The sequence below is a fragment of the Pantherophis guttatus genome, chromosome 2 (genome assembly GCF_059756535.1).
Source record: "Pantherophis guttatus breed Tessera chromosome 2, ASM5975653v1, whole genome shotgun sequence".
Lineage (NCBI taxonomy): Eukaryota > Metazoa > Chordata > Lepidosauria > Squamata > Colubridae > Pantherophis > Pantherophis guttatus.
The window spans coordinates 249,210,815-249,225,397 of NC_142064.1; the positions used below are offsets into that span (position 1 = coordinate 249,210,815).

At 43.0% G+C, this 14,583-nt stretch overlaps 1 protein-coding gene across 2 annotated transcripts in view; it reads right to left on the reverse strand.

Moving 5' to 3' along the window:
- Window positions 1-8,279, reverse strand: part of LAMB2 (laminin subunit beta 2) — an 86,728-nt gene extending 78,449 nt beyond the window's left edge. Inside the window, exons 1-2 of one of the 2 annotated variants that reach the window (XR_004593628.2) lie at window positions 7,733-8,242; window positions 6-175 (exon numbers count right to left, since the gene is read on the reverse strand). Coding sequence is in view for 1 of the 2 variants with exons in the window: in XM_034431717.3 (XP_034287608.2) it covers window positions 6-175; window positions 7,733-7,790 (228 nt within the window). In the remaining variant the exon portion in view is untranslated. Of the gene's footprint in view, window positions 1-5; window positions 176-7,732 lie in introns of both variants that reach the window. The other variant, XM_034431717.3, reaches the window with a different exon arrangement.
- Window positions 8,280-14,583: the final 6,304 nt, after the last annotated feature.

The following is a 14,583-nucleotide window of genomic DNA, read 5'->3' on the forward strand; positions in this document are numbered from 1 at the left end:
CTCACCTGCAAATGACTGACAATGCAGTAAGGCCGTGGGTGTCGCAGGCCACAGGTAGAAGTGACAGAGAGTCGATCAGCCCTGCCTACCAGCAGATCTCCAGTGGCTGGGTAGCAGCTGCCGTGGGAACAGCCATGGAGATGTTCAGATTCCTGGCACAGCACTCCTCCCAGCACTGTGGAGACAGAAGGTGCCAAAGGGAAATATTATCCTGGAGACAGGATAGAGCCCTAGGAAGCACTGAACCATTGGGACCTGAATTACAAGCAAAGAATAAGTTTCCATTAGCAGTATTTGGATTTGCTAAAAGCAAAGTCTGAGTTTCAGGTAACACAAAGCAGTAGTTTTCCAACTGAAAAATTATTGGAAGAGAAACTTTTTCTACTGCATAATTATTCAAGAGCAAATTATTGGATCAGGGCATTATCTGTTTATTATTATTATTATTATTATTATTATTATTATTATTATTATTATTTATTAAATTTATATCCCGCCCTTCTCCCCGAAGGGACTCAGGGCGGTGAACAGCCGAGAATTAAAATAACATACAATATAAAAGTTAAAATAATTAAAAAATAAATTAAATTAAACGGCCGCCCCAATTTAAAACCCCTAGCAATACAATTAAAAAAACTAACCCATAAAACCTATTCAGTTTAGTATCCATCAAAAAAGAAATCTCAGATAAAACACTAAACAAACTGTTGTAAGTCAAGATCGATCTGTGGTTGCCAATCACTGATCTGCAGATTCCTTCCTGTTATGAGCTGAGGCAAAGTGAAGGCCTGAGCTGGCAATAGCACTATATAAGTTACATTATTTCATCTATTTTTTTTTTTATAAATCATTTTTTTATTTATTTATAGCATACTGTTTCACTATTATGTTATCCCAGACCCCTAGCAGTTTCCTGAAAGAGCTATGTCCAGCTCTTTAAGGAGCAAAAAGCAGAATGGCAGCATTCAGAAGCTGACCAGAAGTGACCACAAAATTGTAGTCACATTCCACTTGAAAACCCAGCCTGGCTGCCACTGTTGAACACCTAACTTTGACTCCCAGGGTCAAGGCTGGTAAAACCTAACTATTTTTCCACAACATAAAGCTAGCACTGGATGGTGTGGGAATAAGGGGAAAAATGTCTTTTAATATTATTCCTATAGCTAAAAATAAATTAAGCTTAAAGTTGGACAGAAGATGAAGGAAACATCATGGGAACAAAGTGGAAAATTGCTGCACAGGCAGTCCTTAACGTACGACCGACCAGTTAGTGACTGTTCAAAGTTACAACGGTCACCCCAAAAGGTACGTTACAACCAAGCCTCCTACTGTCCCCTCCTCCCTTTAGACACATGACTGTATTTTGGACACTTTGGACAAGTGGCCTGCATTTACAGTCATTTGCAGACTCCTGCAGTTATGTGACGGTGATTTATAAAGTTTTTGCCAAAAAAATGGCATTTAATTATCAGCTTACTATGGGTTTGGTTAGCGACCATGGCATTCGCTTAATGACCACCAGAAAACAAAGATATAAAATCGGATCATTCATGTGATAACCTGCTTTACGGATTTATGACCATAATTGCCAGGCTCCATTACGGTCATAAGTCAAGGACTCCTTGTAATCAAGGGAAGGCTTTGCTGTGCAAGTGGGGGGAGCAAACCCTGGGGCGCTTACAACTAGGTGTCCGAAGAAAAGGAAGGATTTAGAACTCTAACACCACCTCTGAAAGTAAAAGAAGACCAACAAAAAAGGCAGAGCATTCAGAGCTAAATACTTCAACAAAATTCACTACATTTAATCAGAAAAATGTATGGCTCAATCCTCTGCATATTTACTGAGCAGTGATCTCCTGGAGGCTAAATGGAATTGATTTCCAGGTAACTATATAAGTTATTTTCCCTGAAATCACAGTGTTTTATTGGCTGCATAATACCCATTTTAAAGAAAACTCATCTTCAATGCATTCTATTTCTTTACTAGGAAAGAAGTATTTTTTTTCCGGATTCCTGAAGAAATAGTTTATGGAAAAAAATACCTGTTTTACTGTATTTGTTTTTTTTACAGGGTCTTCCTGTAAGTACAGCTTATTTTCCATTTGATGTGCTGCTTTGACTTGTTCCTTCTTTCTTGACAATATACAGGGAGCGACTGGCAAACACTCCACAGTCTTATGCATTCCATAGCACTTGGCCCCCAGTCAAGTTTTTTTAAAACTTAAATACGCCTAACCCCCCTACCAAATAACATCCATCATCACATACCATCATTCCAGAGATGTCTTTCTCAGTCTAATGGGGGAAGAGGAAAAAAGGGGCCAAATCATTTTGTTCCAAACCAAAGCTCCCTCCAAATACAAAAAAATATTAATTCTGCATATAAACACATTTTTAAAAAATGAAGATTTGGACTTTAATGAGGATAGAACAGGGGTGGTCTTCAGTCTGGCTGTTTATTATTCAGATTTAAGAGATGCTTTTCAAATTGTTCTCTTCCCCCTCGTTTTATCTTTACAAAGGAAGCCTGAGATTTTAATACAAGACTCAGATGAATTGAAACTCTATGTCTTAGGCAGGTGTGAACTGCAAAACTGCCTTGGATAAAAGTTTACAAGAGCCCCACTCAAAATGTTCTTTTTTTAAAAAAAGTAATAATTATATAAGAGTCCTAGAGGACAACCATTTAAATATGAGCCAGCAGTGTGTAGCAGCGGCCAAAAAAGCCAACACTGTTCCAGTCTACATAAACAGAGAAATAGAATCAGGATCACATGAAGTGTTAATACCACTTTATAATGCTTGGTAAGGCCACACTTGGAATATTGCATCCAGTTTTGGTCGCCACGATGTAAAAAAGATGTGGAGACTCTAGAAAGAGTGCAGAGAAGAGCAACGAAGATGATTAGGGGAGTGGAGGCTAAAGCATCTAAAGAACGGTTGCAGGAACTGGGTATGTCTAGTTTAATGAAAAGAAGGACTAGGGGAGACATGATAGCAGTGTTCCAATACCTCAGGGGCTGCCACAAAGAAGAGGGAGTCAAGCTATTCTCCAAAGCACCTGAGGGCAGGAGAAGAAGCAATGGGTGGAAACTAATCAAGGAGAGAAGCAATTTAGAACTAAGGAGAAATTTCCTGACAGTGAGAACAATTAATCCGTGGAACAACTTGCCTCCAGAAGGTGTGAATGCTCCTACACTGGAAGTTTTTAAGAAGAGATTAGATAACCATTTGTCTGAAGTGGTGTAAGATTTCCTGCCTAAGCAGGGGGTTGGACTAGAAGACCTCCAAGGTCCCTTCCAATTCTGTTATTCTCTTCTATACACATCCAGAGATTGGTGCAGTAGTTAAGGCACCAAGCTACAAACTGGGAGATGGTGAATTCTAATCCTGCATTAAACAAGGAGTCAGATGGGTGACTTTGGGACCGTCAGTCTCTCTCAGTTTTTGGAAGAAGGCAGCAAGGGAAAACCACTGAAATTTGCAAGAAAACTGCTGGAACTAGTCCAGGCCATATCCAGGAGTCAAAACTGACTTGAAAGCAATACAGGTTATCCTCAACTTACAATCACAATGGAACACAAAATTTCTGTTGCTAAACAAGATAGTTGTTAAGTGAGTCCCATTTTGCAACCTTTTTTGCCACCGTGGTTAAATGATTCACTATAGTTGTTAAATGAATCATGCTGTTGTTAAGTGAATCTGACTTTCCCCATTGACTTTGTTTGTCAGAACCCGGCTGGAAAGATTACAAACCATGATCACATGATCCCCAGAAAAGTGCAACCATCATAAATACAGGTAGTCCTCGACTTACAACCACAATTGAGCCCAACGTTTATGTTGTGAAGTGAGACATTTGTTAAAGTGAGTTTTGCCCCATTTTACGACTTTTCTTGCCACAGTTGTTATAAGCGCACCACTGCAGTTGTTAAGTTAGTAACCTGGTTGTTAAGTGAATCTGGTTTCCCCCTTGACTTTGCTTGTAAGAAGGGGGCAAAAGGAGATCCCATGATCCTGGGAATGCAGAAAAAGGTCATAAATAGGAACCAGTGGCCAACCATCCGAATTTTGATCACATGATCATGGGGATGCTGCAAAGGTCATCACTATGAAAAATGGTCATAAGTCACATTTCTCAGTGCCGTTGTAACTTTGAACAGTCACTAAATGAACTGTTATAAGTCAAGGACTACCTGTAAATAACAGTCATCATGCACCTGAATTTCGATCATGTGATCATGGGGATGCTGCAACGGTCATTAAGTGTGAAACTCGGTTCTATTTTCACCATTACTTTCCATGACGCTGTAACCAGAGCCCTGGTGGCGCAGCAGATTAAAGCACTGTTATTAACATCAGCTGCCTGCAATTACTGCAAGTTCGAATCTCGCCAGGCTCAAGGTTGACTCAGCCTTCTATCCTTTCTAAGGTAGGTAAAATGAGGACCCAGATTGTGGGGGCAATAAGCTGACTTTGTATAAATATACAAAAGGATGAAGGCTATTGCTTAGCACGTTGTAAGTCGCCCTGAGTCTCCGGAGAAGGGCGGCATATAAATAAATAAATAAATAAAACTTCCAACGGTCACTAAATGAATCGTTGTAGGTCACGGACTACCTGTCATCAATTCAGAGCTGGTTTTAAACCGGGAGTGATTTCAATTTGATTTGGGGTGAGTCGCATTCCCCATCTGCGAAATGAAGCTCAAGGCTATTTGATGTGATAGTGAGAAGAAGGTGGAGGACAGATTCCAACATGCTCTGCGAATTCAAGAACTGACAGTGGCTTTTTGTCATCGCGATCCTCCATCCATCTATCTATGCTCTGCCCCAGGCAGCTGCTAGTTTGGTGATCCTCACGCAGAGACAAATCACACCCCTTGGCCCTAAAAGATCCTAGCAGATCTTTCAGATCAAGAAGGGCTTCCTTCCTCCAGATTCTTCATCCTAATTCTTCCACCTGTTTCTATGGCTCATGCAAGGGTGGGGCTGGAAAAGAGAAATGTCAAAGCTGCCCTCCCCTCCCCTTCCTTTAGGCCTGAGAGCGGAAGCTGCAGCACTGCCAGAAATAACCCTAGCGGGGATTGGCTCTGTTGTTCGGCCAGCCTGGCCCCGGCCCAGAGATGTGGGGGCTGAGAGTTGTATTTGTGAACGATGATGGCTGAGTTTCAGAAAACATCTCCTCTCGAGAGGCTGCGGCGGGAAGGGGGGGGAGGCGATGGCACAGCCTCAAGCAGGGATCACAATCGTGTGAGTGGGGGGTCCTGCTGGACGCCACAAGCATGAGATTCTGTCCACCCTACCCAAGCTTTTACTGCAGGATGGCATGCAAAGCATTCTTCCAATCCACCTGCTTCTTCTAAATCCCGTTCCCCCAAGCAGGGACGTCTCAGCTGCCAGGGAGGTGCGGCAAGTGGGAGCCTTCAATCTCCCCACCACACGCTCTCGCATTGCGATGGTGCTTCCAGGCAGCTGGCCAACTCCCTGAGCCTCAAATCCTCCGGAGCCAAAACTTCAAAGGGAATTGGGAACAAAGGCTCCAGCTGGTGGAAATGGGTGTGTGGCTTCCCCACACCACCAAGGTTGGTTAGAAATCAGGAATGCACAGACCACAAACTCCATGGACTCCAAAAAGGCATTAGATATGGAGATACGGAGGTTAAAGGGGTCGACAGATTAAAAACAGGTAACCGATAGACCCGTATGATTATTTAAATGGATTACAACTCTCAAAATTGATAGGCATTCTGGAAGTCGATGCAAGGCGATCAAACTGGTCAGTCCTAGAGGAGATCAATCCTGACTGCTCTTTAGAAGGGCAGATCCTGAAGATGAAACTCAGATACTTTGACCACCTAATGAGAAGGAAGGACTCACTGGAGAAGAGCCTCACTCCAGAGAACGAGGTGGCTGGATGGAGTCACTGAAGCAATCGGTGAGAGCTTAAATGGACTCCAGAGGATGGTAGAGGACAGGAAGGCCTGGAGGAACGTTGTCCATGGGGTTGTGATGGGTCGCACACAACTTCGCAACTAACAACAACTGGAAGTCAGAATCTTTACCTGAGAAAGGCACCACAGTTAGGGAAGTTTCCATAAACTCGTATTCACAAGTATAAAACTCTGATCCCACTGGTAAGGATGCACCACAAATGAGCCTCTCTCAATTATTAATGCGAGGACTGAATCAAAGAGATTCAGGAGTAAAAATCGACATGCCACGTGCCATTTATAGGTAAGGGGAGGCTTTCCTCCCTGCTCCTATGACAGATGGTGCTTCTTGATATTTATCTTCACAGTGGATATGATGCAAGCCCTTTGGCTCTCAGGAACAGCATCTCCAGTACAGCACTTACTTCAGTATCTCCTTCACTCCCTGAGTTTCTCCTGCACAAAAAGTCATAGGACTGAGCTGCTGGTTATCAGAGCAGAGGGTGAAAAAAATCAGGCCGTTAGTTAAGTCTTGGGGGTCCGTGGCCCGTGGCCACAAAAGGTATTTTAGGGGGATCCGTGGTGAAGGAAAGGTTGAGAACTTAGAAGACTACAGGTAATCCTCGACTTACAAATTTACTTGCTGACTGTTTGAAGTTACAACGGCACTGAAAAAAGTGACTTAAGACCATTTTTTTCACCAGGGGTCATGTGATCCCCCCTTTTGTGACCTTCTGACAAGCGAAGTCAATGGGGATGTTAAGTTAGTTACTAACTTGAACAACTGAAATGTGGCAAGGAGTCACAAAACAGGGCAAAACTCAGTTAACAAATTTACTCACTTAGCAACAGAAATTTGGAAACTCAATTATGATTGTAAGTTGAGGACTACCTGTAGTTGGGACTCCCCCATCCTCATTCATCCCCAAAATAGAGGGATCATTCTCCTATTGGCATCTCACCCACCCACCCCCATAGACACCTACACTAATTTGGAGCAGACTGCTACACTGAAACTCCCAAAACTGGACTCAAAACCCTTTGGTGTGCCTTCCAGTGGACAAGAGGTGTCTCTCCAAGACCCCTCGGCCCTACTCAACGGGGCCCGAACACCCCAGGGAAAAAAAACCCCAAACCCCAAAATCACAATGGCACTATTACACCGGGGTGCTTTCCTCTCCTCTCCTTCCTCTCTCCTTCCCAGCTAGTCTGGAGTGTGCACCCTCTTCTCTACCAGTGTAACCAACTCTTCCTGCCAACTTAGGTCTGACCTAAGAGTAGTACACAAAATTATCTGCTACAACATCCTACCTGTCAATGACTACTTCAGCTTCAACCGCAACAATACATCAGCACACAATAGATACAAACTCAAGGTAAACCGCTCCAAACTTGATTGCAGAAAATACGACTTCAGCAGCAGAGTGGTCAATGCCTGGAATGCACGACCGGACTCTGTGGTTTCATCCCCAAACCCCCAAAACTTTAACCTTAAGACTGTCTACTGTTGACCTCACCCCATTCCTAAGAGGTCTGTAAGGGTTAGGGTTAGGGTTAGGGGTGTGCAAAAGCACACCAGCGTGCCTCCCATCGCTGTCCTACTGTCCCCATTTATTTGTATCCTTATGGTGTATTCATAACCATGTTTATACTTATATCTGTTATCTTATACACACTTGACAAAATAAATAAATAAAATAAAATAAAATTAGGCATGTCCGGCGGGGTTTGACAAGCCAAGCCTGAGGCAGGTCTCCCCATTTCCCAGAGGGAGCAGAGATGGACGCGAGGAAGACTCACCTGCCAGGAGGAAACCCCACACTCTGATGCCCGGTGCCGTCGGCCTGGAGGGAGCCATGGGGAGGAGAGCTGATCCACAGGGGACAAGCCAAAAGATGATGCTAGGAAGGGGAACCCAAGGCGGAGATCCTAGAGACAGGACAGGGCAGGGCAGGGCAGGGTTGCCCACAGCTTTTCGCTTCGCCCGAGACCGCGCCTCTGACTCGGGACTTCTGCAGCTGGCCCGGCTGGGTCACCCTTTTTTCTTTCTTCGTCCCACCAGCAGCCGCTGCCCACCCCGGGCGCTCACCTTCCCCAGCGCTGCGGGGAAATAAAATAGCAGCTCGTTTCACGCCGGCGTCACGGCTGCTCCAAACATTAAACTTCGTCGGAAAAAGTTAGCCACAGGGCCGAAGGAAAAGCGCGGGCCGGATTCTGCTGGGATCCGGGGGTGCCCGAAAACCGCAAAAAAAGAGAGGCCCGCGCCCGTTTGCAAACTCGGTCTGCACCGTCCTAAAGTTGGAAAACGCTGCCGGGACCCCCCCCCACTCCACCCCCCCGATGGTTTGTTTATTTGTTGGCTGCATGCCAGGGGAGCTGCTAAGCCATTTGAGTCTGAAAATATGTACTTCAAGTTCAGTGTCAGCAATTATTTAAAAAAAAAAAAAAGCAAGAGAGCTTTGCCGATTTAGAATCTTTTTATTATTATTATTTTAAAATCCCTTCAGGTTTTCAAACAGAAGATGGCATGGATACAACTGTCCTGAGAAGCAGGGTGGATTCTGACATGTCAATTATTATCCACATCTGCAAAATGTGGCCCTCATTTACTTAGCAAATTGTCAGGCCGGGAGGGTCCGGGATGCTCATATGATTATATATGAATTATATATGAATTTTATATATATATATATATATATATTTGGGCAGCAATTTTCAATGGAGTGTTTTAAAACCATTTGTGACACTCTGTTATTAGCCTTTCTGCTTAGTTACGATGAAGGAAGTGGTGTTTGCAAGGAACTACTTTGATTAATGGAAGCAGCTCAAATGGATTAGTGCGATACAGGTAGTCCTCCATTTACAACAGTTCATTTAGTGACCATTCAAATTACAACAGGACTGAAAAAAAGTGACATGACCGTTTTTCACAGTTGCAACCTTTGCAGCACCCTCAGGGTCATGCGATCAAAATTCAGATGCTTGGCAACTGGTTCATACTTATGACCATTGCTGTGCCCCTAAATCATGTGAACAGGTTTTTGCAACCCTTTGACAAGCAAAATCAATGGGGAAGCCAGATTCCCTTAACAACCATATTATTAGCTTATCAATTGCAGTCATTCAGTTAACAATTGTGGTAAGAAAAGTCATAAAATGGGGCAAAACGCACTTACCACGTGTCTCACTTAAGATAAATTTTGGTCTCAATTGTGGTCGTAAATCCAGTATTGGCATATCATGAAGATGCAGGTTTTGAAAAGTTGGACTGCGGTTGTTGCTGCTTGGTAAAATGTTGCTTGGTTAAGAAAATACAGAAAAGGAGCAGGTTCAAGAATAACACTGTGAGCCAAATCTTTTCTGGTTTCTTGGCTTGTGGCAGGCATTGTACAAACACAAAAGGATTTCTTCTCTAAACATTAAAAGATAAACTTGTGGCAGTTCGAAAACTAACACATTTATTCTGTTTTGGGCTTTCGTGGATTACATTACTTTCAAAAGCTCATTCAGAATAAATAAATCAGTGTTTAAAGTACTGTGGGTTTTTTTTTTTTTTTTGCAACAGATTAATAGCCACTCTTAAAAGTCACATTACATCGACTAGTTGTGCAGGCCACTGGATAGAAGGGCTGTATCCATCTGTTGGTTCTGGTTCTCAATGGGACTTCCGTGTTTGGGGCACTGGGCCATTAAAACTGGAATTTAAGCACAGATGGACTATATTGGCACAGTGGTTAGAGTGCAGTATTGCAGGCTAACTCTGCCCACTGCCAGGAGTTCAATCCTGATGGGCTCAAGGTTGACTCAGCCTTCCATCCTTCTGAGATCAGTAAAATGAGGACCCAGATTGTTGGGAGCAAAATGCTGACTCTGTAAACTGTTTAGAGAATGCTGTAAAGCACTATGAAGTGGTATACAAGTCTAAGCGCCAGTGCTATATTCTTTGAGAATCAGTTTGTATCAGGGTGGATAAAAATCAATGATTTTTTTTTAAAAAAATCAAAAAAATCAGATTTTTTTTATTTAAATCGGATTTTTTTTATTTAAATCAGATTTTTTTGATTTTTATCAAATTTATTTTAATAAAAAACTTTTGGGGTAAAAATCTATCGTAAAATAGTTTTCTATTTAAAATACATAAATCTAAGCTGGAAATGGAGCTTAGTTATGTAGCATGAGGCTGTATATTCTGCAACACTGGGACTATCGGTGAGTCAACAGTGGGTCAAAGGAGTAGCAGAGATGACAGTTGCTCTTTAAAAATTATGATTTAAATCGAGTTGATTTAAATCAAGCCTTTTTACTAGTGATTTAAATCATGATTTAAATTGTGATTTAAATCATGATTTAAATTGTGATTTAAATCAAATCCACCCTGGTTTGTAATCATGGTAAAAAAAAACCATATTCCTCAGATAGATTCCACATGAAGAATTAAGTGTAAAATGTCTGCGTTCACTCAAATTTTCTGGAGTTTAGGCCTAGGGCTGTCCCCACTGCTGAGCAGAAGTGCTACATTATACACCCATCCTTAAGATGGTAGAAAACTCCCCAGCATAATATTTTGGGAGTCCACTGCCAATCCCTCCTTATTTCTACTGCATTTCATGCCATGGTGTGAGGACAAAGTAAGGGCCATGTCATAGCAACATGACAGAAAAAATAATTATGTTTAATCTAATGAATTGATAAAGTTGCCCAGTCTGGACACAGATTCTAAGAGTGATGCATAGTGCATTATAAAATAAAATGAGAATTCTGTTAAAATCCAGACAACCAGGAAATTCCAATTCTATCCCTTTCTCGATGGGAAACCCAATAATCTCAGCCCTAAAGTCTGAAGAAAAAGTCATGTTTTTAATTGCCTTTCTGAAGACCAACAAGGCTGGAATCAGCTCTACCCATGAGGAGATCTGGAATGATTTGCAGACAGCACAGCAAAAAATGGCACACCACTTGGGTCCCATCAAATGTGATTGTTTCAGGAAGGGATCTAAAGCACGGCCACTCAAGTATGTAGGACTGACAGATATATTTGGGAAAAGGCGGTCCTGCATATAACCCAACCCTGTGACTATGGAGAGCTTTATGGATGATAACAATACCTTAAATTTCACCTGAAAGATAATGGGAAGAGCCAACGCAGCTCGCAAAGTAGTAGTGTTACATAAGCCCACTGAGGTGCATCCCTCACACATTTTAAATTGTCCTCTTTGGATCCAAATTGTGTCATGTCTCCAACACCCTTTCCCTTTTAGGGAAGGTTATTCAGAGAGCTTTAGTGAAAGCAGATTATCTGACCCTTTTCAGTCAGGGTTTTGTTCCATTTATAGTACTGATATGGCCTTTGTTCTAGTTGTGGATGACTTCTGGAGGGCTCTGGACAAGCGTAGTGCATCTGTCCTGGCCCTTCTCTCAATAGCCTTGGTAGTACAGTGGTCTAAAGCACCCTGTTATTAAGACCAGCTGCCTGCAATTACTGCAGGTTCGAATCTCGCCAGGCTCAAGGTTGACTCAGCTTTCCATCCTTTCTAAGGTAGGTAAATTGAGGACCCAGTTGAGGGGGCAATAAGCTGACTTTGTATAAATATACAAAAGAATGAAGGCTATTGCTTAACGCATTGTAAGCCGCCCTGAGTCTCCGGAGAAGGGCAGCATATAAATCAATTTTTTTAAAAAAAAAATAGTATTTGATTCTGTTGATCTAGTGTTCTTCTGGATTGACTCCAGGGATTGGAGGGCGGGCACTGTTTTGCAAGGCTTCTCCTCCTTCCTCAGTGGCAGGTTCCAGGTGGCATTGAGTGTGGGTGAGAAGTTAAACCCTTAGGGGCTGCAATGAGGCACCCCTTCAGAGCTCTGATCTTTCGCCCCCTTTTTTGACATTTACACAAGGATTTCTACAATGCACTCTACTAGGAGATGTCCTTGAAAACAATCCAGAAATCACAAGCAATTGAGAATGCAGTGGTGTGTGCAGTTCTGGGCACCAAGAGGTTGTCCATGCTGCATTACTACTACATGATCTGCCCTGGCTTCCAGTTCTTTTCCAGGTGCAATTCAATGTGCTAGTTATCACCTTTAAAGTCCTGAAGGGCATGTGGCCAGGTTAGTTGTATCAGAGTGTATCTGCTTGCTCCAAACCAGATCCAATAGCATGGTTATTCTCTGCGTCCTTTCCCTTAACTGGGAAAGGACGACCTAGATCAGGGGTGTCAAACTCAAGGCCCGTAGGCCAGTTTCGGCCCATGGGGTGCTTAGATCTGGTCCGCGGGGCCATCCTGGAAGCGAAGGACCGGTGGTGCCTCTGTCAGCAAAAACAAAGCTTGGGAGGGCCATGCGCGGCCCTCCCAGGTTCCGTTTTTGGCCACTATGGCCTCCTACCACCCTCTGCCAGCAAAAATGGAGCTCAGCAGGGTGTGCACCCCCCCCACGAGCTCTGTTTTCACTGGCAGAGGGCGGCAGGAGGCTGTCGCAGCCGAAAACAGAGTTTGGGAGGCCGTTTTCGCTGGCAGGAGTGATGTCAAGCTGACCACACCCACCTTGGCCACACCCACCCTGGCCCCCAAGGTCAAACAACCCTGATGCATCCCTCAATAAAATCGAGTTTGACCCCCCTGACCTACATGGTGAGGCTCTTGGTAGCTACCCCTTTCTTTTGGAGCAACTTTCCCCCTGAGATCTGGCTCTATCCTCCTAGTTTTCAAGAAAACATTTTCACACAAGCATTGGGATAACGTGCTGGCGGGAGCCCAGGCAAGTGGTCTCTTGAATGTGATGAGAGAAATTGTTTTATTATTGGTTGTATGTGAGATGGGAAGCTATATAAATCTTTCAGATAAATACAATTGTAGCTCCCAGGTGGTTTTCAAGGGCAGCCACATTGTGGTAATCCAGCCAGGTGGTGACTAGTGTGTGACTTTGAGCGGGGCCTCTCAATCCATGCAGCTAGCACACAATATGAAATGGTGCAAAGACTGTCTTCGTGACAGCTGCCACCAGCTCTTCATAATGCTGCGCGTGTAAGGGTGTGTTTGTGCCATGGTTATGTACAAATGAAAAAAGGGACTCTGTTACAATCCGATTAGTAATTCTCCTGGAGTTTTTCTAGTGTTGCTTTTCTTCTGTATTGGTGTATTAGCCACAAAAAAAATCCAAATTTGGGGGAAAGAACCCGCAGGTAGAAATGCTTGTATTTGAAATGATATGACCAAAGACATCAGGTAGGTGTACTTAATACAACTCAAAGACACACATTGTTTATAACCCTTGCATTGGGTAGCACTTTATAATCCTTTTTTATAAAAAAAAAAATGAATGATAAGTATTTTCTGCCAATACGTTTAGAAGTATTAAAATATTCTGAAATACTGCTTCAGTAGAAGGGTGCCATTTCTGATTCAAAGGAACATTATAAAGTTAGAATTTTTTTGGGCATTTTGTGGGTGGCAATAGGTGAGATTTGAATCAGTAAGAAGTGGCTGTTTTACACCAAACAGATCTTTATGTTAACTGATATTTTCATAAGGGACACTCAGGAACAGTTAGTCCTCCACTTAACAACCATTCGTTCAGTGACTGAAGTTACAACAGCACTGAAAAAAGTGACTTAAAACCAACCTTGCACTTACACACATTGTAGCATCCCCACCGCCACGTGATCAGAATTTGGGTACTTGTCAACCAGCATGTATTTATGATGGTTGCAGCATCCTTTGGGTCACCTGATTGCCACTTGCAACCTTTTCAGTTGGCTTCTGACATGGAAAGTCAATGAGGGAAGCCGGATTTGCTTAACGACGGCATAATTCACGTAACAACTGCAGTGATTCTCTTAACAGCAGCAAAATGGGTCATAAAATCAGACGTGACTCATTTAACAACTGCCACGCTTAGCAATGGAAATTCTGATCCAGTTGTTGAGGACTATCCTTAGTCAGGCTCTTTTTTTCCTCATTTATAGCCCCCATGTCAATATTCCCTGATGGGAATAACCCAAAGTGCAATAACCCAGAGAGCATGGAAAATCAGCTGCAATTCCAGTTGCAATTTATGGACCAAGAGGGCGAGGTATACATGCTTGGAAGAAAGCCATGGTCTTGTCTGGAACGGCTTTTTTAGCAACACGATGATGAGACTCCAATTAGTAGTACACACAAATTCAACCAACCTTCCTGGATAAATAAGCCTGTCATTTTGCTTTCAATAGCAGCCAGATATTTCTGGGAAGTTTACAAATTAGACATGAACATAAACTTCTCGGTGTAATGTCCGTAATGATTAATGCTACCCCAGAACATGGATATTAATTTTAGCCGTGGTACAACCATATAGCAATTCAATTTATATATTTATTTATTATTTATTAATTCAATTTGTATGCCGCCCCTCTCCGAAGACTCAGAGCGGCTCACAATGCATTTAAAATCATTATAAAAAACATTTAAGAATTAAAAACATTAAAACTCATTCACACCATTCATGGCCGGATCTCGCCGGATCGCAAGAGCGAGATCAACGGCCCCAGGCCTGCCGGAAAAGCCAGGTCTTCACCGCTTTCCAGAAGGCCAATAGGGTGGGGATGGTCCGGACCTCAGGAGGTAACTGGTTCCGGAGAGCTGGGGCAGCCACAGAGAAGGCCCTCCCCCGTGGGC